This window comes from Eumetopias jubatus, unplaced genomic scaffold, assembly GCF_037043125.1.
Source record: "Eumetopias jubatus isolate StellerSeaLion01/CBP00866 unplaced genomic scaffold, mEumJub1_p1.0 scaffold_4, whole genome shotgun sequence".
In the NCBI taxonomy this organism is placed as follows: Eukaryota; Metazoa; Chordata; class Mammalia; order Carnivora; family Otariidae; genus Eumetopias; species Eumetopias jubatus.
Window position 1 is genome coordinate 5,653,505 of NW_028274810.1, and position 24,971 is coordinate 5,678,475.

General features: G+C 50.1%; 1 protein-coding gene across 1 annotated transcript in view; it reads right to left on the minus strand.

The window, feature by feature from the left end:
• PDE4DIP (phosphodiesterase 4D interacting protein) overlaps positions 1-24,971 on the minus strand; it is a 213,345-nt gene continuing 188,374 nt past the window's right edge. The window contains exons 25-39 of the mRNA XM_028101957.2: positions 24,823-24,874; positions 23,513-23,736; positions 22,704-22,856; positions 17,147-17,398; positions 16,005-16,136; positions 15,183-15,302; positions 13,337-13,526; positions 12,348-12,472; positions 8,932-9,156; positions 6,076-6,192; positions 5,280-5,506; positions 3,983-4,126; positions 2,807-2,945; positions 2,462-2,508; positions 1-116 (exon numbers count right to left, since the gene is read on the minus strand). Of these exons, the coding sequence (XP_027957758.2) occupies positions 75-116; positions 2,462-2,508; positions 2,807-2,945; positions 3,983-4,126; positions 5,280-5,506; positions 6,076-6,192; positions 8,932-9,156; positions 12,348-12,472; positions 13,337-13,526; positions 15,183-15,302; positions 16,005-16,136; positions 17,147-17,398; positions 22,704-22,856; positions 23,513-23,736; positions 24,823-24,874 (2,189 nt within the window). The 3' untranslated portion in view covers positions 1-74. The remainder of the gene's footprint in view (positions 117-2,461; positions 2,509-2,806; positions 2,946-3,982; positions 4,127-5,279; positions 5,507-6,075; positions 6,193-8,931; positions 9,157-12,347; positions 12,473-13,336; positions 13,527-15,182; positions 15,303-16,004; positions 16,137-17,146; positions 17,399-22,703; positions 22,857-23,512; positions 23,737-24,822; positions 24,875-24,971) is intronic.

Below are 24,971 nucleotides of genomic sequence, written 5' to 3' on the forward strand. Positions count from 1 at the left end.
GCAGGCCCATCCTTCCTGCTGTTGGCAAGACCTCTGGCGGCTCCTCTTCTTGCGTGGCTCCTGGAAGGCAAGGGTCACAAGACTGGGGTGTACGGCAGAGCCCTTAGGGACTTCACCTGGAGACAAAAAGAACAAGGTGAGAGTCCAGGATCAGGGCCTGCTGGTGGCTGCCTGAGCTGCAGTGAGCACTGGGCGGTGGCAGAGCCGGGAGCTCAGAGAGAGCCTGACAGAAGGATGCGCCCAGGGCAAGGGGCGCCGTCCCGAGGTGCCACCAGGTGAGAGGGAAAGTTCCCCACCACCTCGGGCGGGTGATGGCCCTGCTCAGAGCCACTGCACACCAGGTGCCCAGATCCCACATTCCCTCTTCACGGGCCAGTTCACTCCCCAGTTCACTTGGAGCAAAATGATGGCTTTTGTGACCTCCCAGGAGCCAATGTGCTTAGTATGAAACATGCCCATGTAGAAACAGCCTGTGGATGGAATATTATGCAGCCATCAAAAGGAATGAGCTCTTGCCATTTGCAACGACGTGGATGGAACTGGAGGGTGTTATGCTGAGTGAAATAAGTCAATCAGAGAAAGACATGTATCATATGATCTCACTGATATGAGGAATTCTTAATCTCAGGAAACAAACTGAGGGTTGCTGGAGTGGTCGGGGGTGGGAGGGATGGGGTGGCTGGGTGATGGACACTGGGTAGGGTATGTGCTATGGTGAGTGCTGTGAATTGTGCAAGACTGTTGAATCACAGATCTGTACTTCTGAAACAAATAATGCAACATATGTTAAGAAAAAAGAAAAAGAAGAAGATAGCAGGAGGGGAAGAATGAAGGGGAGTAAATCGGAGGGGGAGACGAACCATGAGAGACGATGGACTCTGAAAAACAAACTGAGGGTTCTAGAGGGGAGGAGGGTTGGGGGATGGGTTAGCCTGGTGATGGGTATTAAAGAGGGCACATTCTGCGTGGAGCACTGGGTGTTATGCACAAACCATGAATCATGGAACACTACATCAAAAACTAATGATGTAATGTATGGTGGTTAACATAATAATAAAAAAAAAAAAACAGCCTGTGGTAGGAAGGAGAGAATGTTGTGCAGGGAAGTCCCCTGTTAAGTTCATGTCCCACTTACTTAATGAGGAGAGGGAGGGGCCCCATCAGCAGGGAGCTCAGAACTGCCCCCCCCCACGTCTAGTGCCCCCTCTTACAGATGAGGGCCGGCGGGCTCACCGACACTGAGGGGGCCAGCCACAGGGCCAGTTAGTGACAAGCCTGGGATTAGAACCCAGGCCTCGGGCCCTTTCCATTGGCCTCTGGAAAGTGCAGAGGAAACTTCCGAACAAGGGGAAGCCAGTGGGTGTGTGGGACTATTGGGTTACCTTTGCTGGGACAGGAATAAGGCTTTACAGAGGCCATCTTGTATGTGTTCTTCTAAACAGGCTCAGGAAAGAAAGGAATCATCAGAGAAGAACAAAAGGGAATTCGCCCCCCAAAAAAGGAGGGTGAAGTCATGAAGTCATTTTCATACTGTGGGATCAACATTCTCTCAGGTTCCATCAGGAACATTCCTAGGAATTGGCCCAATTGCTTACGGCAGAGCTTTAAAGTCCAAGTGAAGGGTTTAGTTTCTTTCTTTCTTCCTTTTTAAGTAATCTCCATGCTGAGTATGGAGCCCAACACTGGGCTTGAAGCCACAACCATGAGATCAAGACCTGAGCCACGATCAAGTCAGATGCTCAACTGCCTGAGCCACCCTGGTGCCTTACCTAAAGGTTTAGTTTCTGATTTACAAGCCATTTGCCACACTTCAGCTTACTTGCTAGGGAATGGGTTAGTATTTGAAGTAAACGTACAGAATAGCTGCTATATACATAAAATGTTTCCCTTCAAGTTTCATTTTTATTTATTATCAAATTCTCTTTTAGTTCAAGAAGACCCAATGGTTTTCTTTGGAAAAAGAAAGATCAAAACTGAATTGCTGTTCTCTGCCGCTAGAGTGTGCAGTGGAATCAACCGATTCGATCGCATCTGGGGTTTATTTTTTCATGAAGTGAAAAGAGCTACAGGAAACACTAGAGCTGGTCCCAGAGCCCTTTCCTGGAAGCTAATTCAGAGGTGGACTCCCCATGTCCTCTGATCTTGGGAATCAACTCACTTGCTTTCCTCGGACTCCTGACTTGGCCTAAAGGAGGGAAGAAGTGGGGTGAGGAGAGAAGAGGGTGACAATGTGACAAGGAGAGGAGATGGCAGGGGACAGACTGGGGTGGGAGAGGTGATGGGGCACGAAGCTACAAGGACACTTAGTGAGGACCTGAGTCCTAGGAGTGGACCAGAAATCCTCTCCGGGAAGGTCAGAGTGGGTCCGGGATCGTCGCAGACTCTGAAGGTAGGTGGGGATGGATATGGGATGGGTTGGGCCTGGGTTCTGTGGCTCTGGCGGGTGCAATGGTCTCCTTACCTCCAAATTAGTCCTTGCCTTCTTCAAAACATCATGTGTCCTGGTCACTGAAACAACAAAACAGCACAACAGGCAGAAGTGACCAGCTGGGCCCATACTTGCCTGGTGTGTTCTAAAGGGTATCCTTCTGGTCGCCCAGCTCAGGGTCTTCTGCTGCCGCCACCCAGTGCCCCTTCCTCTGCATCTACAATTACTCATGGCACAGGACGTTTGGTGACATTACATCGGTCTGCATCACCCCCCCCCAGTCTTTCTGGTCACGGTCCATCTGTAGCACAAGTGGGGAGTCTGGAAGTCCCCCCACCCCCAATTTCCTCTCCCATCCCCTGGCTCGGGGACACCCACACTGGCTGAAGATGAACTGCTCCATGCTCTCCTTCTGCTGGTTGGCAGTCTTCAGACGCTCCACTGTGCTCTGAAGGAGACTCTCCTGTTTGGACAGTTTGGTTCTCAGTTCCAGAAGTTCCCTTTTCATGAACTGTCCCTGGGGAAGGGAAACGGGCTCTCTGTCAATGGTCAGAAGGCCTAAAGCACCCCATGCTTTGCTGCTCTTGAAAATCAAAAGTGGGATTCTATAATCTTCTCAACTATTTCTGGACTGGAGTCCCTCCATGAAAGCCTCTAAAACCCTCCAGCTGAGGCCCGCTTAGAATGAGGCCATTAGGTTGGAACCCTGAGAACCTGGGAGCCTCCATGCAGATGGACACAGGCCTCCACCCCTGCTGCTGAGGAGAACTGCCCCAGGACCCCCAGCGGTGGTACAAGAGCTCACATTTAGCGCTGACACCAGTTCTAGTGCCCTGGCACCTCGGAGAAGGCTTGCTGGTTGGGAATGTTGTGCCTGGGGAGACAGTCTGCGATTTTGTAGATCTTTGGACCAACTTCAAGATGGCAAAACACCCTCTCCCTCAGAACTGGCATAGTTTGGGCCCATAAGGTGTCCGTGACTTTAATCTGGCCTTAGAATCCTGGGGAGGGCGGTGGGGGGATAAATTGAGAAACCTTCCTGGCCAGGCTCCCACTACCCAGAGTCCAGGCCTCAAGGCTGAGGGCACCTGGCGGGTGGGGAGGCTGACTCTCCCAGGCCTGGCCCAGAGATGTGGAGGGGCGCTTTGTATTGGAATGACGCAGTGGGTGGCTCAAGGAGGCTGGTCATATTCTGTGGGGGTGGCATGGGGAAAGGAGTTTTCGACATTTGCACAGGTCCCTAAATTTTTCAGCTCAGCTAAGTTCCAAAAGTGAAAGAACCTGAACATTCCTGGTCACCGGGGTTCTCATGCCTCTACCCTCTCCCTGTTCTGTCCTTCCCTCTTTGCTGGGGGGGTGGGGGGGGTGGAGAAGGGATGTCCCCCGAGCTGCACTGCCAGCCACCACCACGGATGACAGGTCTTCCCCCGGGGACGCTCCCCTAAGGCCCCTCAGTCCCAACTCAGCTGTCTAGCTCCTGACCTTTAGGACTTGTGGAACTAAGGAGGCAGAATGGCATTTAGGGCAAAAGCGGTGAAGGAGGCCACCACTCACCGTGCTGCCAGACAGGGCAGGGCCGGGGGAGCTGGGCAGGGCCGCTCGCCAGAACATGGTGAGGAGGGAGGCCGACTCCTCCAGCGTGTGCTGCAGGGCCTGGGCGCTGCTCCCAAGTTCATGGATGCCTTCGCTGCCGGGCACCTGGGCGAGAGGGGATATAGCCCTGGGCACCACCGAGGCTGAGAGATCACTCTCTCCCGCCCCCCCCCCCCCCCCGAGCACAGGGCTCAGGTTTCCTTCGTGAGTGAGGCACAGTCACGGGCCTGCTTGACCCTGTGAAACCCTTTTTTAACCTGGAAGCCGGATCTCCACCTCAGCAGTGACCTCCAACTTGCAAGAATCACTAGATTCCGGCTTCTGTCATACTCTCTGTAAGCTTCTAGTCCTGCTCCGTGCTCTCGGGTCTAAGGTCCCTGATTTTTGCCCTGGCACCCCCGTGCACATCTCTAAATCATACCTTCTGCTTCAGCTGGGCTGAACTATTTGTAGCTCCAAGGACTGAAATGCCATTCCCTTTACCTGGAATGCTACCCTCCATCACCTCGAGAACCTGCGTATCCCCCTAGTGGTTCCTCTAGGCCCCTGTGACTTTCCTTGCCTGGCACAATGACCCCTTCTGTGTTCGTGCCCTCACAACTCAGAGGATGGCTTCTGATCCTGAGCCCAGGGCCCCTGTTGTCCTTATTTACTTGGATGTGTGGCCTTCTCTCTGGGTTGGGGGCTCTGGGGGACAGGGCTGTCCCTGCATGTCCATGCGTCTCCAGTGGCTCGGAGAACACAGCAGCTGGTACCTGTCCTCTGAACAGGGAAGTACTCTGAGAAGGCACACTGCCCGTTTCCCTCCCCTGCTCAGTCTGAGCAGAGAAATCCCACGGCTGCCAGGCCTCTCACCCCTTCTACAACATGTGGCCCATTTGGATGCAAATCTTGAATTTCCAGCCACCTGATTAAGTGGTTTTACTCTGCCCACAGATGACCATGTGCCAGGGTGACTGGACCAGATAATAAGCGAACAAAGGGTGCTCAGTAGAGCACCACACATAAGCCAATACTCAGCAAATGTTCTACAGATGAGGATGACAATGCTCCTCAAGCTCTTCTGTGTTTCTGAGAGGAAAAATCAGTCAGAGCGGAGTTTATAGTGAAAATAGGGGATGGAGAAGAAAGGCCTGGCTGGGCATAAGCAGAAGATGTAGCCTCAGCTGTGGGAGATGTGCAGTGGGAGAAGGAGCTCAGATCAGAAGGAGAAAGGGCACGAGGAAAAAGGAACACCTAAGATCTATAACGTGATTACCTCTGTGCCCTGAGTTTCAAGGCCTGGGAAGGTGCAGGCTGATCTCACAAGAGCTGCTATCTTTTTGACCAGCAGTTTGCCCTCCCCTATCTGCTGTCGTAGGGCACTATAGTCATCAATGTGGCCAATGACATGGCGGCCATGTTTACTGGCAAAAGAACCATCAGTAGCTTCGCCCTCCAGCTTGGGAGGATTCTTCATTACTGCCGAAGCATCCAAATCCAGCTCTGAAAAACAAAACCAGAACAACATAGAATCCACAGTGATAAGCATATCCTCAGTCCAGTCCATTCTAAAATAGACATCAATTACTGAAAGAGGCCAGGAACAGGAAAGGCACTCTGGGAAAGTACAAGCGAGGTATGAAGTCCATAGATTTCTGGGTTCTACATTTTTATAATCTTTCTTACATCAACTCATAATGATAAAATGGCCAGGAGGCAAATTTTATCCTTATTGACAAATGAAATATCCAGGACAAATATGATTTTAACAGAAAGTTTTTAATTTCCGGTTGAGAAGACACAGACAAATTAAGCTGGACACAGAGAGCACTTTCAAGGAGGGAGAGAGCACCGTACAATGAAGTACAACAGAGCAATAGGAAAAACCACAAGAGGAAGAATAATGGCAAGAAAGGTGGCCACAGAAGGTGGAATGAGTAGGGCTGAAGACCTTGGGACTCGGGGGGAAAAAAATCTCTACAATCAGATAATGTGTCCATTAGTAACCAAAAGTTACTTGCATTGGTAATTTTATATCATCAGTCCCTGAATCCTTCAGTTGCCATAGTTACCATTTGTCTTATTGAAGATGGCGGTCTCTGAGCCAGGAGCAGCGGGAGAAGGGCCAGGGAACACGAGGACTGGAGAATTCATGCCAACATCTCGTACTGGAGGGGAAGCAATGGAGTCTAGGGCGTAAAGACAAAAACAATTTTCAGGAACCCTGGAAGAACCCTGGAACGCACTGCTCACCAAACCCATGCACAGCCTAGTCTTCACCAGCAGAGATCTAAGGCAGTGTGGTTTGTCTCTTACATCATCGTCACTTCCAGACCATGATTGTAAGCAACAGCAAACACATCCCTTAGTTTGGAACAAGAACATGTTCCTTTAATGTGTTCCATGAGAAGCAACTTCTGGTCTGAAGAATTGTTAGGTGCATTTTTCTAACCTGCATTTTGAATATAATTATGTGTGCAATTTCTAATACACTGCCTTGTAACTAAGTATAAATATGCACACCTATGATGTGGAGAACAAAGGCAAAAGGAGATGTAGATAACGTTAAATGTCCTTACACCCTGCAGCCCAGGGACAAATACTTGAGGCGGGCAGAGTAAGACGTTACTTCAGGAGCTCCCAACTGTCTTAATGACCTACTAGAGGGAAAAACAGTCTTAGCTTGACAATAGCCAGGCCTCCAGTATCCCCTGAGTCTTCTTTAGCATATTAAAGTCCTTTTGGAAACTTCCCTTTGCCTCTGCCTCCCCCAACTCCAAAGTATATAACCGACGGCTCCTCACAACCCCAGCGCAGCTCTTCTGCCCATGGGTCCTGTCCCCGTGCTGTAATAAAAACACCTTTTTGCACCAAAAATGTCTTAAGAATTCTTTCTTGGCCATCAGCTCTGAGCCCCAATATTTCCACATCCCATATGCATAGTATATGTGTCAAAAATACTGAATCAAAGGATGAATGGACTTGTGGGCAATTAAACTAGCGTTCCAATCACGGTTCTGATGAGTTAGCGCTAGAAAAAATGCAGTAGGATGAGAAGGTGTGGCGGGCGAGAGACACCCTCCTGGAGACCAGGCAGCAATCCTACAGCGGAGGAATTGGAAAAGAGAGGAGACAGGGACAATCCTGCTCAGGAGGTGGCTTAGAACCAGCTCTCTAGCTCAGGCGTCTTGGGCGGATGAGCAGCAGGAGCAGTGGTGGAGTTGCTGGGGCTGAGTCCTGGCTGGGGTCGTGGGGGCGCCGGGTAGGAGGGCAGAGTGAGGGGTCATAACAACACTACAACCATCACGGCAGCCCGGGTGGAGCCCGGCAGTTCCTACGGGCCACAGTCCACGTGACACCTTCTTATCTAATGGCCATAACACAGGATCTTGGAAGCATCACCTTCATTTGACAAGTGAGGTCATTATCTCATCAGTGAAAGTCTCGCAGGCCCGGGGCGGGGGGGGGGGGGGGGGGGGGCGGAGCTAAGGATTAACATGCCCCAGGAAAAGCAGGCAGGAATGTGTTTGAAAGCTCAGCTTTAGATAATCCTGAGCAGAAATGGCTCCTGTTGAAATACAATTGAAAATAGGGCCCTGGAGGTGAGAGGAGTTGGTGAATTAAAAAAAGAAGAGAAAAGGGGCGCCTGGGTGGCTCAGTCGTTAAGCATCTGCCTTCAGCTCAGGTCATGGTCCCAGGGTCCTGGGATCGAGCCCCGCATGGGGCTCTCTGCTCAGCGGGAAGCCTGCTTCTCCCTCTCCCGCTCCCCCTGCTTGTGTTCCCTCTCTCACTATGTCTCTCTCTCTGTCAAATAAATAAAGAAAATCTTAAAAAAAAAAAAAGAAGAAGAAGAAGAGAAAGAAGACGAAGTTGATCTGAGTGTGTCAAGATTGGGGGTGGCAGTATTAACATTCAGATAGAAGCTAGGCAAAGGGGGCTGGATGAAGGACTTTGAGAAGAGAGGGAGAGAGCAGGCAAGCAGGAGAGGGGATGACAGCCTCCAGGACAGGAACGGCTTCCACTCAGCTGAGTTCCCCTCCCACCAGGGAATGGGGATCTGGAAGGCCAGCGACACCGAGACAGAGCATAATGAGGAGGAAGGACGGGGGCTGGAAACCGAAACATCTGGTTCGAATTCTGGGTGGGGTCTCAGCTGTCGCAAACCTTGGTGTGCGAGTTAACGTCTCAATGCCGAAGTTTTCCCACGTTGAAATACGGAGAGTAAACCCTCCCTTACCTCTCGGATGAAAGACTTTGAAAAATTGTTTGAAAACGCATGGTAAATTTTATTTTTTATTTTTTTTAAGATTTTATTTATTTGAGAGCGAGAGAATGAGAGAGAGAGAGAGAGAGCATGAGAGGGAAGAGGGTCAGAGGGAGAAGCAGACTCCCTGCTGAGCAGGCAGCCCGATGCTGGACTCGATCCCAGGACTCCGGGATCATGACCTGAGCCGAAGGCCGTCGCCCAACCGACTGAGCCACCCAGGCGCCCTGAAAACGCATGGTAAATTCTAAAGCACTCCACAAATACAAGGAAGAGATACTAACATACACAGCTGTTAACTGCGGAGCAATCCTTATCGTGTCAGGCACTTGTAAATTATTCCCCTTAATGCTCCAAATGGCCTTACAACATATATATGATTATTATCCTCATCCTGAAGATGAGAAAAGTAAGGCTTAAGTACCCGAGGACTTCAAACACCTTGCCCAAGGCAAGCAACTTGCAGGCACAAACTCAGAGTCTGGAGCCCTAGCGAGCTGGGACCCTCAACCCCGCCCCCTCGCCCCAGGCTGGACACTGAAACGCCTGCGATTTCACCCGGACCCTAAGGAGTGTGGGAGAGGGAAGCCGGTCCCTTCCACCACAGACGTCCTGGCCCCCGCCCCCCTGGCTACGGCTGTCCCGGTCCCCTTGTCATTCCCACCATGGAAGAGCGGTTGCTTGTTTCCAGGGTCCTCCTGGTTGGCGGAGGAGGGGCTGAGGCTGGCGTTGCCCCCCCCACCGTCCAACTGCTGCTCCAGCTGCTGTCGCAGACCGTTGTTCACCTGGATGCTTCGCTCCAGCTGCCCTCGCAAAGCTCGGATCTCTGCCACCAGCTGGCTCAAGTCACTGCTCGAAGGGACCTGGTGCCCGGCATCCCGGGTGGAAGCTGAAAGAAGAGAGAGGAGGGGTCTGGTCTGGTGGCTGGGATCCAAGCTTTCCAAGCATTTGTCAGAACACTCCTCTGGGACACTCCTTTTGGCTCGGGATCCCGCTGTCCTCTCAGGGTCCCAGGCAACACATCTGGGACGGAGCTGCCCCTTTGCCCGCGTGGGGCCTGGCACGCAGAGTGAGACAGACTGCACACGGGAATTTCCCTGAGGCTCATGTGACCCACCTGCATCTGGAGAGCCTTGGATGAGCAGGTGGGGTCAAGGCCTATTATTAATCCACTTCCACAGGAACCCTAGTGCTACAGGTCAGAGAGTGGGGTCTTCCGAGATAGGGGGTCAGCACCGCGCTACAGAAGGGCAGGAGATGAGGGAGAAGGAGAGTTGATGCCTCCATGCTCAGGAGTCACCTCGGAGAGGAGAGGAGGCACCAGGCCTTTGACAGCATGTAGGAATGGGAGTCTCTGCTAGAGGCTGGGGGTCACAACTCAAACTGAACTGTTCTACTTCGCCATGTTTTGTTTTGTTTTTTACCTCCATTTGCCACACACAGTCTGTTTCTTCATACCGGGGATGAAGACAGCTAAGCAATATTTTACAAGACCACATATCTTATCTGAAACCTTGAAGCCAAATATATTTCAAAAAATAGAATTTGTTTTGGTGTGTAGGAAGGCAATAGGATCCATATACCATCTATCATGTAGTGCATGCATAGGGTTGCATCTGAGCCACAGGCCTTTAGTCAAACACATTCATATATATTTTTTGAAGATTTTATATATTTGACAGAGAGAGACACAGAGAGAGAGGGAACACAAGCAGGGGGAGTGGGAGAGGGAGAAGCAGGCTTCCTGCAGAACATGGAGCCCAATGCGGGGCTCGATCCCAGGATCCCGGGATCATGACCTGAGCCGAAGGCAGACACTTAACGACTGAGCCACCCACATTCATATTTCTGTGATGAGCCGGGTGAACATTATCACTGAGTGGGGAAGTGAAGACTGTGAATACCCTTTCGGTCAGTTCAGATAGGTTTTGTGACCAAATGAGTATCTGAAAGAGATATCACAGAATTCATGGTTCTCACAGGATTACAGAATTAAGGATAAGAGACTATGGGGCTTTAGTGGTAGTAGCTTTGAAATGACCCCTAAAACACCTATAAGAAGGGAGAAAGGCATGAAAGAAGATGTAGGCAGGATGAAGTGGTTTCTAGATACTAACCCCAAAGCTCCATGAAGCTCTTTCCTATCTTTCTTTCCCTACATCCAAATTCTCACAAAGTTTTGCTTATTTTTAAAAATTGTTGTCCATCTATCCATTCCTCTTTCTCTTCCCAATAGCACTTTATATCAGACTCTCCTCACGTAAATGCCCTATAACTGCCCCCATTCAGTGGGTTTCCCTGATTCGAATGTCTCCTGACTCCAGTGTGTCCCACCAGTCCTACCATCTGAGAGTTCTGTTCCCATCAAGTACCTATTTTGCTTGGAAAAACACTCATTTTCCATGGCCTGCTATGTAGAATGTAAACTTTCATCGTACTTCGTTGGTCCTCTACATACCGGCAGCTGTCTCATCAACTGACCTGACTTCTCACACTCCCTGATACAAAGCTCTCCCACAGGCAGGTTGGACCCGATGCTCCCATGAGCGCACATAAACTATTCTCTCAGGCTGCGGTGCGCCTGATACTTCTTCAAGTTCTGGTTCACCTTCTCATCAGCAAATTAGGAAATCCAATCAGGTTTTATGAAAATGCAAATTTGGCTGAATGTTGAAAATTCCATATTGCTTAAGGAATTTTTAAACATAAAATAAAAAAAATTAGAACTGCAAGGCTGAGAGAGCCAACATCCCATCCAAAGCAAGAGCTGTTTCTATGGGATCCTTGACAAGTCATCCCTTTCTGTTTAAAGAGGGCTTGGATGGGAAGCTTATTCCTTCACAAACTAGCCATTCCATCACTCGAAGGCTCTAGGGGTAAGGAAGACATAAATTATGTAAGTCCAAATTCCACTGCCCTTCATCCTTTGACTCTTGTTCAGCCCTCTAAAAGGACACCAAACACATCAGCTCTTTTTCACCTGATAGTTCTTCAAATATTTAAAGCCAGTTCTCTTCTCCTTGTGACCTTTTCCAGGCCTAAAATTGGTTAGTTTCTCTGACAGCTCAGGATTTCTGGTCTCCCAGCATGGTGGTCCCTGTCTTCACTATGTTCCCTGGTTTGCCAATGTCCCTTTTACAAGATGGTGCCCCACAATCTAACAGTATTTCCGACATGGTCACTTCATATGGACACCACTCTTACCCTACTGCGGTCTCAGGTTGAATTGGCTTTTGTAGCAACCTTTGCCTACAAGTTCCTTGTCCCAGTGGGTTTCTAACTAACTCCCCATCCTCAAACTCACGAATGGCTAGAGAGCCAGGCCTTCCCATCCTGTACCTCTACCACTGATAATTTTAATCAAGCTCAAGGTTTTTTGGTTTTTTTTTTTTTTATCTTTTCTAAATTTATCATATTGACATCAGTCCTCTGTTCTAGCCTGGTTGGAGTTATTAACTTGATGTTTAGAATACGCTCTCCCATTTGTACGGCAATGGGGAAATAGAAGAAGATTCTCCAACATTAGATCAGTATTTTAGCAGGTGGCAAAAGTCCTCAAATAAAATGGTTTAAAATTTAAATCCAGGCTTGAAATTTAGATTCTAATAGAGGTATTTCTGTAAATGTTTTGCATCTTTTAATTTTCTCCCTGGGGAATGGGTCAGGGTGGGAGCAGGTTGCCCACTGTACTGGCTGCATGGGTGGTCAATCTGTATTATTCACAATATTCAAGACCTTCTCACTTGATGGTGCCATCAAGACAGTTCTTTGAATTAAAAAAAAAAAAATCACTGTATAAGCTGGACTTCTATCAGCTTTTCCCTGGCCATCTAGGTAGGCAGAGTTGGACTCTTGTGGCCTACTTTTAAGGATGTCTCAGCTGGATCTTGCTCATGTCACCAACCCCTGGGCTTTGCGCATGAGAGAACCCCTCTGTTCTTATTGGCAGCCCCAGACCTGGCTGGGAGTTTCCGAGGCAGAACTCTTTCCAGAGCTCTACAACTCCCAGGGTAAAGACCTCACCAGGATCCTAAGCAAGGGCAGGGAGCTCATGGGGGAGGGGGGACGGGAGACACATACCTTTCAGCCCCTTCTTGGAATTGCCATAAAGCGCCTCGTAGATCTGTAGCTCCGACCGGAGGGACTGGAAGAGCTGCTGTTTATCTTCACACTGTTGCTGCAGGAGGGCCAGCTTACGCTGCAGCCTGCAGGGGGGAAGCAAGGGCCTGCTGAGTGGCCAGCGCCCCTCGGCCGCTCCAGGGCACCTGCTGTCAGCCTGCCTTTGCATCATGGTGTTTTAGCCCGACATGTCAACCCAGGGGCCATGAAGACCTTTCCTTTTATTTTACAGATGTAGAAACAAGCTCTGAGAGGTGAAGTAACTTTGCTTGAAGTCATGCCATTAGCTACGTTAGCTGGGAGCAGACACACAGCTCCGTATTCTTACTGCCCCTACAGTGTTCTTTTCACGGTGACCGGCAGTCACAGGGTTTATGTCGGGGATGTGCTTGACGGTTGGTGAGGATGCTTCCTCCATTACGGTGAGACTAATATCCTTAAACTAACTGGAAGGATGAGAACATTTTTTCTCCAGGATCTGATATGCTGAAAACCTTTTTTTTCTTTTTTTAAGATTTATTGATTGATTGATTTGAGAGAGACGGAGAGTGTGTGCGTACAAGTGGTAGGAGGGGCAGAGGAGAGAGAAGAAGAGGGAAAGAAGCCCAGGCAGATTCCAAGCTGAGCGCCAAGCCCAACACGGGGCTCGTTCTTAGGACTTGGAGATCACGATCTGAGCCAAAATCAAGAGCCAGACACTTAACCAACTGAGCCACCCAGGTGCCCCTGATAACGCTGAAGCCTTCTAAAATAGGGTTTTACTCTCCCAACTTTGGAGTGAAAAAGGCATTCCCAGAGAAGTCATTCCTTCTGCTCAAAGTCATCCATAAATCAGGAATAGCAGAGGGGAAACTGAGGGTCCCAAAAGGCACCAATACCTGACTTGCCAATATCCCTTCTTCTAAATCTGAAAACAGGGCCACCTTCCTTCTTATTGGGCTCCCTCTTACCTGGAGTCTTTCTCCTGGAGGGACAGGCGCTCCTCCTGGAAATGCAAGATCTCCTGCTGCTTCTCCTTCAAGTCTTCCAGAAGCTGCTGCTGTTCCCCCTTTTGGTGCTCCAGCTCCATCTCCAACTCTTGAAGCCGGGCTCGAGAGGACAGCAGAGCCTCCCTCAGGCATTCTGTCTCCTGGGAGCGCTCTGGTGAGTGGAACACAGGAGGATTTATACTGTGGGGCCAGAGGTCAGCAGGAAGAGGAGCCCAAGCTCATCGATCCTGACACACAGAACTAAGGCAACATGAAGGCCAGCTAATTCTGCAGCTGCTTGGGGAGGCAGAGGGTGTCAGTTCACCACATCCACACGCCCTGGGGAATGTGGAGCCTCCATCTTTGCAATGCCCTTGATCTTCTGATTTCATAAGGTCTACAAGGTCTACCCTGCTTTTAGAGAAAATGCTGTGGTCTTTCTTTCTTCCCTTCCTTCTTTCTTCCCTTCTTCCTTCCTCCCTTCCTTTCTAAGATTTTATTTATTTATTTGAGAGACAGAGCAGGAGCAGTGGGGAGGAGGCAGAGGGAGAGGGAGAAGCAGACTCCCTGCTGAGCAGGGAACCTGACATGGGGGCTCGATCCCAGGACCCCGGGACCATGACCTGAACCAAAGGCAGATGCTTAACCGACGAGCCACCCAGGCGCCCAAAACGCTGTGGTTTCTAATGCTCACTATTTTCTAAGTTCATACACCCTCTGTGTGATAATCCATTCTTGAATTTTGCCAAAGACCAACATCAAGATTTCTTGTCTACGGTTTTTAGAATATATTATACTCGTCAATTTGAAAATGGGGACATCTGTTCTTTTCTGGGCTTGTGGCATCCCAATGATCTGCACGGTTTCTCAGAGACTATGGACAGGGACTCTGAGAATCGGGCTGCAGGTGCTGTCAGTCGTCCGAGGGGAGGCCCCGGGCCTGGCCGACTGCGCCTATTCACATCTTAGTGTCTTCTCCCCTGGGAGGTCTGTGCTAGTCTGTCCCGGCATGCAATGGGGGTTTAGCAGCTGTGCCTTCTCTCTTATCTGTGACCTCTCATTACTTCCCCATCAGTGACCTTTTCCCCTCACATCTTCCTGCTCTGGAGAGGCAAATTTAGAAATATCACTTGATGTCTCTCTTCCTGTTCCACAAGCATTCTTTCATTCTGGGCTTAATCCTTTAGGAAACTATTAGTCTTTTATGGCTAGTCAATAAATATTTGCAGATAAATATAATTTGTTATTGATCATATATTGATTTGATCAAGTCAACTGACACTAAGGTCAGCTGCTCCCAGGTCCCAGAGGAAATGATACCCCCTCCCCCCTTGGATGCCCATCAAATAGTGCTGGGAACGCTCTGGAGGACATTTGGCTGGTGCCTCCAGACACACAGTCCTGAGGATCCCTAAGCAGAGAGGAGCCCAGAGTGGGTAAGGGAGGGAAGGTAGTGGGAGACGGGGATGGCAGCTCAGTACTGGGGGAGACACACGAGGCTGTGGTAAAGTCTGGACAAGTAGAACAGACACCTAACTGGTATCCAGTTTCATAACTAATGACTGAATATCTGAACGTCTATGGGTTGCACAGAGGTGGTGGATTTCCTAGAGCTATCTTTGTCCCTAGAGCCTTGGAGCATGAGGGCCCATGGTTGGGACTTCTCAGGAAGTAGCCCCTTCTAGACTGAGAACAGCCATGGGACTTTGGGTTGGCAGATCTGGTTGGCTGTTATATCCACCTTCTTCTCTTGACTTCAAGGGGTGATTGGTGTGGCCAGGAGGAAAGGGACCCGGAATGAGCACAGTGTGTGGCTTTTACCACCCACCTCTGGAAACATGACTCAGCTGAGCCTGAAGGCTCCGGTTTTCTTCCTTAAGGACTCTGTTCTCGTTGTAGAGCTGAGGTGTGGGTTCCAGGCCAGGACTGTAGAAATTAGAGGTGGATCCTGTCCCAGGAAGTGCGGGCAGACACGTTACACATTTGGGTAACAGATGCTTTCAAGAAGCCACCTGTCCTGTACCTGCAGAAATACTGTTCCAACCCAGCAGGAGTGCCTGGGGGTACTCGAGGCCTGACCCCCAAGCCTGGTGGGCCGAGTGCCTGGTTTCTGTGGGCCTCCTACCCGTGGGTTCTGTGCGGGCCCCACCACGTGCCCTAGCTGCAACGGTTCTGGGGGCTCTTGCCCCGCAATAGCAGCAGGTGTGCTGCGGGCAGGACAAGGGCGTGTACGGGGAACGGCCTCCAAGCGACAGCAGCCTGAGAGGACAGTGTCGGGAGAAAGGCCACCTCGGCGAGTGGCTGGGGGAGGGCGCCCGCTGACCTGGCTCTACCACCTGCCGATCCCACGACAAGGCACGGAGAGGTCAGCAGGCACTTATATGAGTGGATTAAGGATGGGATGAGAAGTCAGACACTCTGCGGACACACCTTGTTAGTTCTGCCAGGAGTAAAGTTCTCTCTTCGCTCCAGTCTATCTACAAAGTGAGGATTAGAGGACCTGCCCCACCCGCCTTGCCAGGCTGTGTGGAAGGAGCAAGTAGAGGAAAGCCTAGCAGGTGCTTTGAAAAACGTGCCGCTCAGCCTAAGGGCCCTCCCTTCAGAAGTTCCCCAGTCGTGACAGAAGTGGCGGGCTCTGGGCCTCTCCTACCGTTCCCACGGGCTGCACAGCTGAGCCGGTGTTCGAGCTGCTCCCGGAGGCGGTCATTGATGCAGATGGACTCCTCCAGACGCTGGCGCAGGTTCCGGATCTCACCAAGATGTTCTTCTAGCAGGTCAGCCCCTGCAGCCATCCCGCCAGGACACGAAGGAGGTAGGAGATAGGGAATCCTGGTCACCAGTGGGGCCGAGGTGGGGATGGGGCTCGGCCAGTGGCTCCTCAGCAGGATCCCTGAACACCCCCATCCTTCCACCAACTGCATTCTCTCACGTGGGCACTCAGGAACACAGTGACTTCACTTAAAGAGTAAACTGGCTCTCAAACCCAGGACAGCCCAGTGCGAAGCATGCCCCCATGGCCTCCTCCTACACACAGTAAGTGTGACGGAGTTTTAAAATTTATTTATTTATTTGTGAGAGAGAGAGAGAGAGAGAGCGAGCGCATGAGCGGGGGTGAGGGGAGGGGCGGAGGGAGAGGGAGAAGCAGGCTCCCCGCTGAGCAGGGAGCCCGATGGGGGACTTAATCCCAGGACCCTGAGATCATGACCTGAGCCGAAGGCAGATGCTTAACCGACTGAGCCACCCAGGCGCCCCAAAGTGTGACGGAGTTTTAAATAAAAGTGTGCAGTGACCAGTGTAACTGGTGAGTGTGAGGGAGTTCCACATGGTTTAGAAAAATAACTGAAGCATCTGGAAAGGTGTGGTGACCTGAGTGTGACTTTCTCTCCTGAGTGTGTTAGGGAAGACCTCACTCTACCCTGATACCGTTCCTCTGACTGATTCTTGACTGAACATTCTTTAACGAGGCATCAAGCACTTCCTCCAGCCTCAGAGAGGAGGCATGAGGAAAAAGTCCATGAATATAAACTTCTCCTATGTGGTTAATGACATGAACGTGAGAGCACAATCGGGTCCCTGACTTTCCCAGTCCCCTGAACGGCAGTGAGGCCCTGGGCAGGGAGGCCAAATGGGGGCACTTAGAAAGGTCCAGCACGGATAGGACCCTTTCCTTTTACCCCCACTGTGTGAGCTGGGGACTAGAGAAATGAAAAATGCCCCTGTCCAGGTAGGAGAGGGGTAGACTCTAAATGAGATTGCATTTCACAGGCTGACCTGCCCGGCTTTGTGTTTCACCTGTGGGTTTGGAGTTAAGCTGACACACAGAGGATCCTGAGGACCGGTCGCCTGATACACTCCCTTTCTGAGGCCTCATCACATCCCACTGGCTGCTGCTGCCCAGGTAGCTGGGCTCCAGGCTTCTGCCCAGTTCTGTGCTGCCCCTCAGAGGAGAGTGGGGCTGGGCGGCGTTGAGATAGTGGGAAGAACTGGCTTCTAAATGGTTGCTTGGCAATGCAGGTGGGGAAGCAGGATGGCCGGTGCTGACACCTGGGCAGAAAGAAACCGGAGTGAGGAAGAGAGGATTAGAAGGGAAGGACCAGCCAAGAAGTGTGGGATTGTTAAGAATGGACACTAAAGGGGACATGTGCGATGTCGGAGATCCCAGGCCATTGCAGAATACCAATTAGATGAAGACCATAACCTATAGGCTGTAGCTTTCACCCCATGTATTTGCTGGCATGAGACACCAAGAGGCAGAGGATGGATAAAGTAGCTGAAAGTCACTGGTGTACACAAAGGAAAAGTCCAGTGGCCCCACTCCTGCCTTCTACTATAATTCCTTCTGATAGAGTCCAGGAAAGTTCCAGAAAGAGAACTCAGTCCTCGTTTCAGGGGATATAGCACATTCCTATTCACAGATGTGCTCAGTGCTAGCATCCATGGAGGGATGTAGGACCTTTCATTTAACTTAGGCTGACACTTTCATAGATCTTAGGAAATCACGGGCCTTCCCCTGAGCCAGATCATCTCTGCTTCTATGTAAAAAGAAGTTCAGCCCGTGGGAGACACAGAGAGAGGTGGGCAGGACTGTAGTTTAGTATATTCATATTCAGAAGACTGCTTTCTTTCAGGGATTATCAGCATGGGCAGCAGAGTAAACAGGTAGCTCGACCTAAGCACAGAGGAAGAGGTCATCATTCCCTCCAACCAAGCCAAACTCCTCTGAGGGGATAATGCAATTGGCACTTGTCAATTTTTATCTCCATTTGTAACTGGTTCTCAAATCTGGCTATATACTAGAATCACCTTGGAAAATGTAAGCAAACATATACTGATGCCTGGACCTCCGAGAGATTTTGCCTTAACTGGGGGTATAGCTTGGGCACTGGATGTTTTAAAATCATCCCAGGTGATTCAAATAGGCAGCAAAATTTGAGAAATACTGTCATGGGTCTCTCCTTCCCCAATTTGCAAAATACTAAATGTTCATTAGGATCATTGGGAGTTAAAGAGGGGGATGAAAAATGTCAGCATCTGAATTTTTTTTTAAGTAGGCTCCATGCCCAGCGTGGAGCCCAAGGTGAGGCTTGAACTCCCGACCCTGAGATCAAGACCTGAGCTGCGATCAAGAATCGGATGCCTAACCACCTGAGCTACCCACGGGCCCCTCAGCATCTAAATTTTAGTTGGGATTCAGTAAAGATGTTATTTCCTACCTCTTTCACACCCCCTTCCTCCCCAGCCCAACACAAGGCAAAGGGGGAAATCCGGGGCTGTCGATAGCTTACTTTTTAACCAAAGTCGTAGAAGGTTCCAAGTCTATCAGTAACAACGATCAGTATTCTCATGTTCCCAGTTTGCCCTGGCCACACAACAGAGAGCACATGCCCTGAACCATGCAAAGACACCAGACAGACTCTAGCACAAGGAGATCTTTGCCCCACAGTTACCTAAGAAGCCGCCATGCACCACTGTCCACGTGGAAGCTTGGTTCAAAGCAAACAAGGAACGCCGGTAAGCTGTATTTCCTCAGAGAGGACTGTGCTTCAGGACGGACGGACAAGACAGGGCTATAATCTTGTTCACCAAAGCTGGGACCATCCAAACTCTGGTCAGTGGCTCAGACTAGATAGGACTTCAACCCATATCATACCCAGACCCTTTTTCATGCACAGATATCTCCTTCTGTCTTTCCTTTTGGACAAAGGCATCACAGATATGGAAAGGTAAAGGAAAAGTAAGATAGAGCACACTCTTGCCATTTTGATATGGGACAAATTTGTTCTCCATCAACTGTTGGTTCCAGAATTGCTCAAATAATAAGTTCTAGGTCAGAGACATCAGTACCTTCTACTGATTTCTAAAGAGAAAGAGAAAAGATTGTTACGAGGGGCTTCCAGAATTTGTTGAGCTTAGCTCGGAGCAGGATGGTAACAAAACCATCCTAGACAGAGAAAGTATCATGGAAAACACAGGCCTGGGAGCAGAAGACCCGGATTAAGCCCATCTCTCCCTCTTACTAGTAACCTTCAACAAGTAGCTCCACTTCCCTGGGACTTAGTTCCCTGCTCAGGCTCTACCTATCACACAAGTGGCGTGAGGCTCAGGTGAGACCAGGTTCGTGCTGTTGGGTAAGCCTAGATAGCTACACCTGCGTAAAGCTCTGATACGCAAGAGGCAGTCTTCTAGACTTCACTGCCTGCAAAAATGGAAGATGTACAAACTGTCCTAAAAAGGGTCTCATCTAACTGGTTCTGGGAATCAAACTAGGACAGAGTAGACTAGACAGTGTATTCATTTTCAGGGGTGACAAAAGAAATAAGCTGGGGTAAATGACAACGGGGGCTTCAGGTATGTGAACTCTTGGCTGTGGTCCTAGGTCACTGGACATTGTGCCTGGTGACCCTTACCATCAGTCTTTGGCTTGCCTGAGTAGTTTTTTTTTTTTTTTCCAAAGGCACAGAATGTGGTTTTAAGGTAACATCAAACTGATTTCTAGGTTTGTTTTTTTTTTTTAAGCATTACTAGAGAGCAAATTCCTCATGTGAGGGTTTTATTTTTTTCTAAGCTATAATTGATCACACACACAGTTTTTATGATGAGGCATCCAGCTCCGACATATATTCCAAAAAGATGACTGTACATAGTCCGTCACTGACACGATCAGTGATCTCTGGGAAGTCAGAGGACTGAATTTACAATCAGGTAGCACAGCCCGTACTTCCGGTTCCAGCCATCCCCGTGTCACCTGTCCAGGGGTAAGAGTGACCCTTGCGCTGTAGGAAGAGAGGCTTAGTCACCTGAATCCTCAACCTGATGAGGTCAGGGTCTGAACTGGATAAAGAGCGTTTTTTCACAGCAGGAGAATATCACAGGGATGGAAAGGATTCCCGGAAAAGTGGCCACTTTGTCTCGCATAGGCAAGGCCCAGAAGCTCTCACCTGTAGCCTGCCCTGCCCACAAACACGTCACCGGCGTGTCAGGCCTTCAGCATACTTGGTGGCAACCCACACTGTCAGCAGTGGGAAAGGAGCAGGTCTAGGGCCTGAGGAACCGATGAGACACACACACACCAGAAAGACAACAGTAAATATATTTCCAAAAAAAGCAAGCAGGGCCATCCGTCAATCATCCCCTGGCGGTGTGCACACCCCATGTCATTTTTAAAACTCTGCCACCAAGCCGAAGCCATGCAGAGCCACACAGGGTGGGGCTGCCATGCCCAAGCACACACGTGCAGCAGGAAGTGCTCACTTTCTCCCAACTGTTTCTGCAGCATCTGCAGCTCCTGCTGAGCCTCTGCCAAGGAGACCATGGGTGTCTCACAGCAGCCAAGGAGGGGAGGGCCAGTGGGGCTGAAAGGCAGGAAGCTGGGTGGAGCTGAGGGCATTGGCGCCTGGGGAAGGCTAACCAGCGTGGGTATGGAGGGAAAATGAAGGCCTAGAAACACAGAGTTGGGAAGAAAGGGGACACGTCATTAGAAAGAAAGTGAGAGAAAGGAATGGGGAAAAGATGGAGAAGATGAAACTATTTCTTGTCCAGATGTCTCCCTGGGGGGTGGCTATTATTCAGCGTGGTGGGGCTGACAAGGCGAAGGGCAAGCATTGTTACCGAGTGTTAGCTGACCCCTCCGCCTTCTCCCTTGCCAGGGATATCCGGCATACATATTCTAAGGCATGGTGGCATAACTGTACCCCAGGCAGCTATCCCAGGCACGGATAGGTCAGGACGGCTGTGCCTCGATGCTCCCAAGCCCCCCTGGGCATGAGTCGGTCCTTGCCCCTCTGACAAGACTCCCTACACCTAGAACCCCTCTGAGAGCATGCGGGCTCACCCTGAGGAGGGCAGGAGTGGCTAGGACTGCGGGGAAATGTGCATTCCTCACGCATGTAATTCAAGAATCTCATGGAAACAAACCTCAGAATTGCAAATCCATGGGTTCATTCACCAAATGAAAAATAAAGGTCTTGGTGAAGTGACTCAGACACAGTAGCTTGCATGCCTGTCTGGGCGTTCAAATCACTTAGGAAAAATTCTTAATACATGCAGATTCTTCAGGCCCTGATCTACTAAGTCACAAACTTTGGGAGGAGGGCTTGGAAATTTGCATTTAAAATAAATCTTCACAGATGACCATGATGCAGGCCATCTACGGACAGGTCTTTAGGGACCCTGGGATGTTCTGATGTTTGAATCTGTCTCCTCTTTCCTAAAAACAGTTATATGGCAGGTAGCCTATGGAGGGAGCAGAAACCAAGACCGGCCTGCGGAGAATGCCTCCCGTAAAAGACAATGAATACATTCTAATCACATCCCTCACCCCGGGATGCTGACACGCTCACAGAACAGCGCTGCAAGGACCCCCACGTTGCCAAGCAACATAGGCCAGGCATCCTTCAGGGAAGTGTTCTGATTTTAAAACCCCTGGCCTTCTGCTCTGTTTGACCCCAAAGCATTTACAGATATGTCTATAGTGCTAGGCAAATAGCTTTTCCCCATGACTTCCTGGGCCAGCAGCTGCCTACTGTGGCCCAGAAACTTTAAACCCCAGCTCAGAGTCAGACACACCCCCTTCTTAAGATGTTGGTTGACTTGTTCTCTGGAGAGACGGGGGCAGCAGAAGGAAAGCACTTTGCTTTCTGCAGGCACCGTACCACCAACCACACTGAAGGCAGCCAGCCAGTGGTGGCAGGAGGTAGGAGGCGAGGACAAAGTTTGCCTTTGCCCTGCCATCACTGGTGCGGGGCTCTAACTGAACAGCACACTCCCTGGCGATTAGGTTGGGGCAGGCAAATGAAATGTACCCCTCCAATTGGCTGCAGGATACGCACTATGTACATATCAAGGGCTGCCCAGCTATTCATAAATCCACGAATGATCATATGTAATTGCATTACAACAACGTGAACAGCATCTTGTAGAACACTAAAGCATCCTGAGCTGCTGCAGAGGCTCACCACGCAGATAAAATGGGTAATGCCTACAGGCGAGCAGTAGGAGTGACTTTCTTTTTGTTCTGTGGCTACTATAATCCTGGGAGAAACATTTTGCCTCTTTGCTCCCCGGAGTGAAATGAAAGAAACAAAGGAAAATGTTTACTTTAAAATGATTCACCAACTCCTGGTCAAAATTGGTATGCAGATCAAAGTCTGTTGCAGATCTCTGATTTGTCTAAAATATTTAAAACAAAGAAAATGCAGACACAACTGGTGAACTAGGATGGCCTTTTGATTTCGTCTAGGGGTTGATGCATAGAAGCCCCTGACAGGGGAAACATTCGTCCCTGAAGAAAAGTCATACAGGCTGCTGAGAGAGAGGAGACAGAGCTCCTGCCATGTTGGCTGTCGCATACCTGGATGGGCCTGGCTGGCCTCCTGGGGGGGGTTCTGGGGAGCTGGCAAGCTGATGGGGTTGCTGCTGGGTTCGGCCTTAACCCCCCGAGGTGCACTGGTTGCTGATGGCTTAGGAGACAGGACAGCGGAATGACTCGAATGATGGATGGAATCTACAAAACCCATGAATGAAAGAAAATGTTGGGTGGTCAACAAAGAACTGGAATCTGGCCTTATATTTAGCCAGGGGTACCAAGGCAGAGCCGTGCTTTCTGGGAAAGCACCAAGCACAAGCACTGTGAGCAGTGTTCATTTCTTTGCTTGCAGAGAGCTTCTTGAGTGAGGCAAACTACCTTTGAGGTGAGAGTGGGGCCCAGACCCGGAAACCGTGAAAATGGCGTTTCCAAAAATACCAGGCGGGACCAACAGCATCTGCGACCACTGACAGATACTCAGGGGTTACTGGCTCAGGACACGCAGTGAGCAGGACCACTGCAGGAGGGAGAAGATGTCCCGTTTTAAGAAGGAGGTCAGTCAGACAGTCTGTGCTCATGAGGCAGCAGGGAAGAAAAGTCTGCTAGGATCTTCTCACTCTTCCCACCGTGGCTCCCCTTGGGTCTACCAGCATGCACATCCAGTGGAGACCCAGTGACACCTTGCAGAGTCAGGAGCAGAGCAAAGATCCTGAGCCACTGGGGCCTGTGCTTGGTGCTGGGTCCCACAGCCACGTTCAAGCCTGATATACACCAAGATGGATCTACAAGGTCTGGCTATGGACGTCTCCTCTCCACCTAGAGAAAAGTGGTACCGCTCAGACAGTGGGGGCTACCTGAGTGACCAGGCAGAGCCTTCTTCTCTTCATAGTGTGTGTACTCGCTGGCTACATCCATGTCAGAGCAGGCTTCCAGCTCATCAGACAGGAAGGAGGAGCTGCTGGGAGAGCGCTGGGAGTCCGACAAGGCATGGCTGCTGGAGGGCGTGAGGGACCGGGCATCCAGCTTGGCCTGCAGGACTTCAATCACTTTCTCCTTCTCCTGCAGCTCCCTGCTGAGCCTAGTGGGGTGAAGGGGGACAACAGGTGAAGCCAAGGTCACCGGACCAACTGGTCCTGACTGAGGTACACGGGAAAAGCCACAGAAGTCAAGGGAAACATTCCTGCAAAGGATGATCAAAACAATCTATCGCTGATTAGGGGCAGAGGGTAGGTGGGGTGCAGAGGGAGGAGGAGGTGCAGTCGCCACCCAGGGCACTGGCCACGGGCGATGCTGGGAACTAGTGGAGACTCAGCCAGCCCTCTGAGGCACAGCTGCTCCAAGTGTGGCCCCAGCAGAGCTGCAGTCCAAGAACTGTTGGTTACCAGTCTCCAAGAAGATAAGTACAGTAACTGAAGGTAAGCAGTGAGAAACATACAGCAGCTTGGCATTGCCACTGACAACCAAGAGCAGGATGTGTGGAATCATCTGGTTGACTGAGGGTACAGCCCATGTATGTGTCTGTGATGGATTGGAAATGGAAACAAAACCAAAACACTTTGCTCATCACCACAGTATTCTGAGAAGCACTATGTGGTCTAAAGCACACTTCCAACACAGAGGGGTCTGAACTAGGGGCTACAGTGGATTCTGAGCCCATATTTTACCGCACGTGATAAGATTAGATGCAGTGACTCATTGAAAACTGGTTCCTGAGACGCTGTGTAGCCCCCCAGGCATCTGCAACATCCAGGCCTTTCCCCTCCTAGGAACTGTACTGTGGTTCTTTGATTCTTCCCGCCCCCCAGCCCCCCAAGGAAATTGGACGATTATTAAACTAGCTGCCAACTCAACTCAGGGTAAGCCAACTTAGTAGCACAAAGGAAGAAAGCAGAGGAGAAACTTGGGGGTGCCAAGGACCCCTGGAACCTGGTTAGTTTACTGTTGGGTCAGACTGACTCTAGGTTACCAAGCCTGGAGAATAAATACGCAAATAGAAATCAACAGAATTACAGCAAAAGAGAGTAAAGAATTAGGCTAAGGTGTTTTACGAATAAATGAATTCATTATAATCCGCATTTCCCTGCCCTCATTTGTAAAGTTACAGTCACCCTGGACCCCTTGGGCCTTGTTCCTGATTCCTTTACCAGATGCTATTTCAAATTACCTGAGAGCCAGCGGTTCAATTCCAGCTTGATCTTTCTCACTTTTATGATCCTCTGTAAGCCAAAATCAGAAAGAAATGGTAAGAAATTAAACCAGTCCCACTTCCCACATTATAAACGCAAGAGCCTCTGTGGGTACAGAACGGTAACT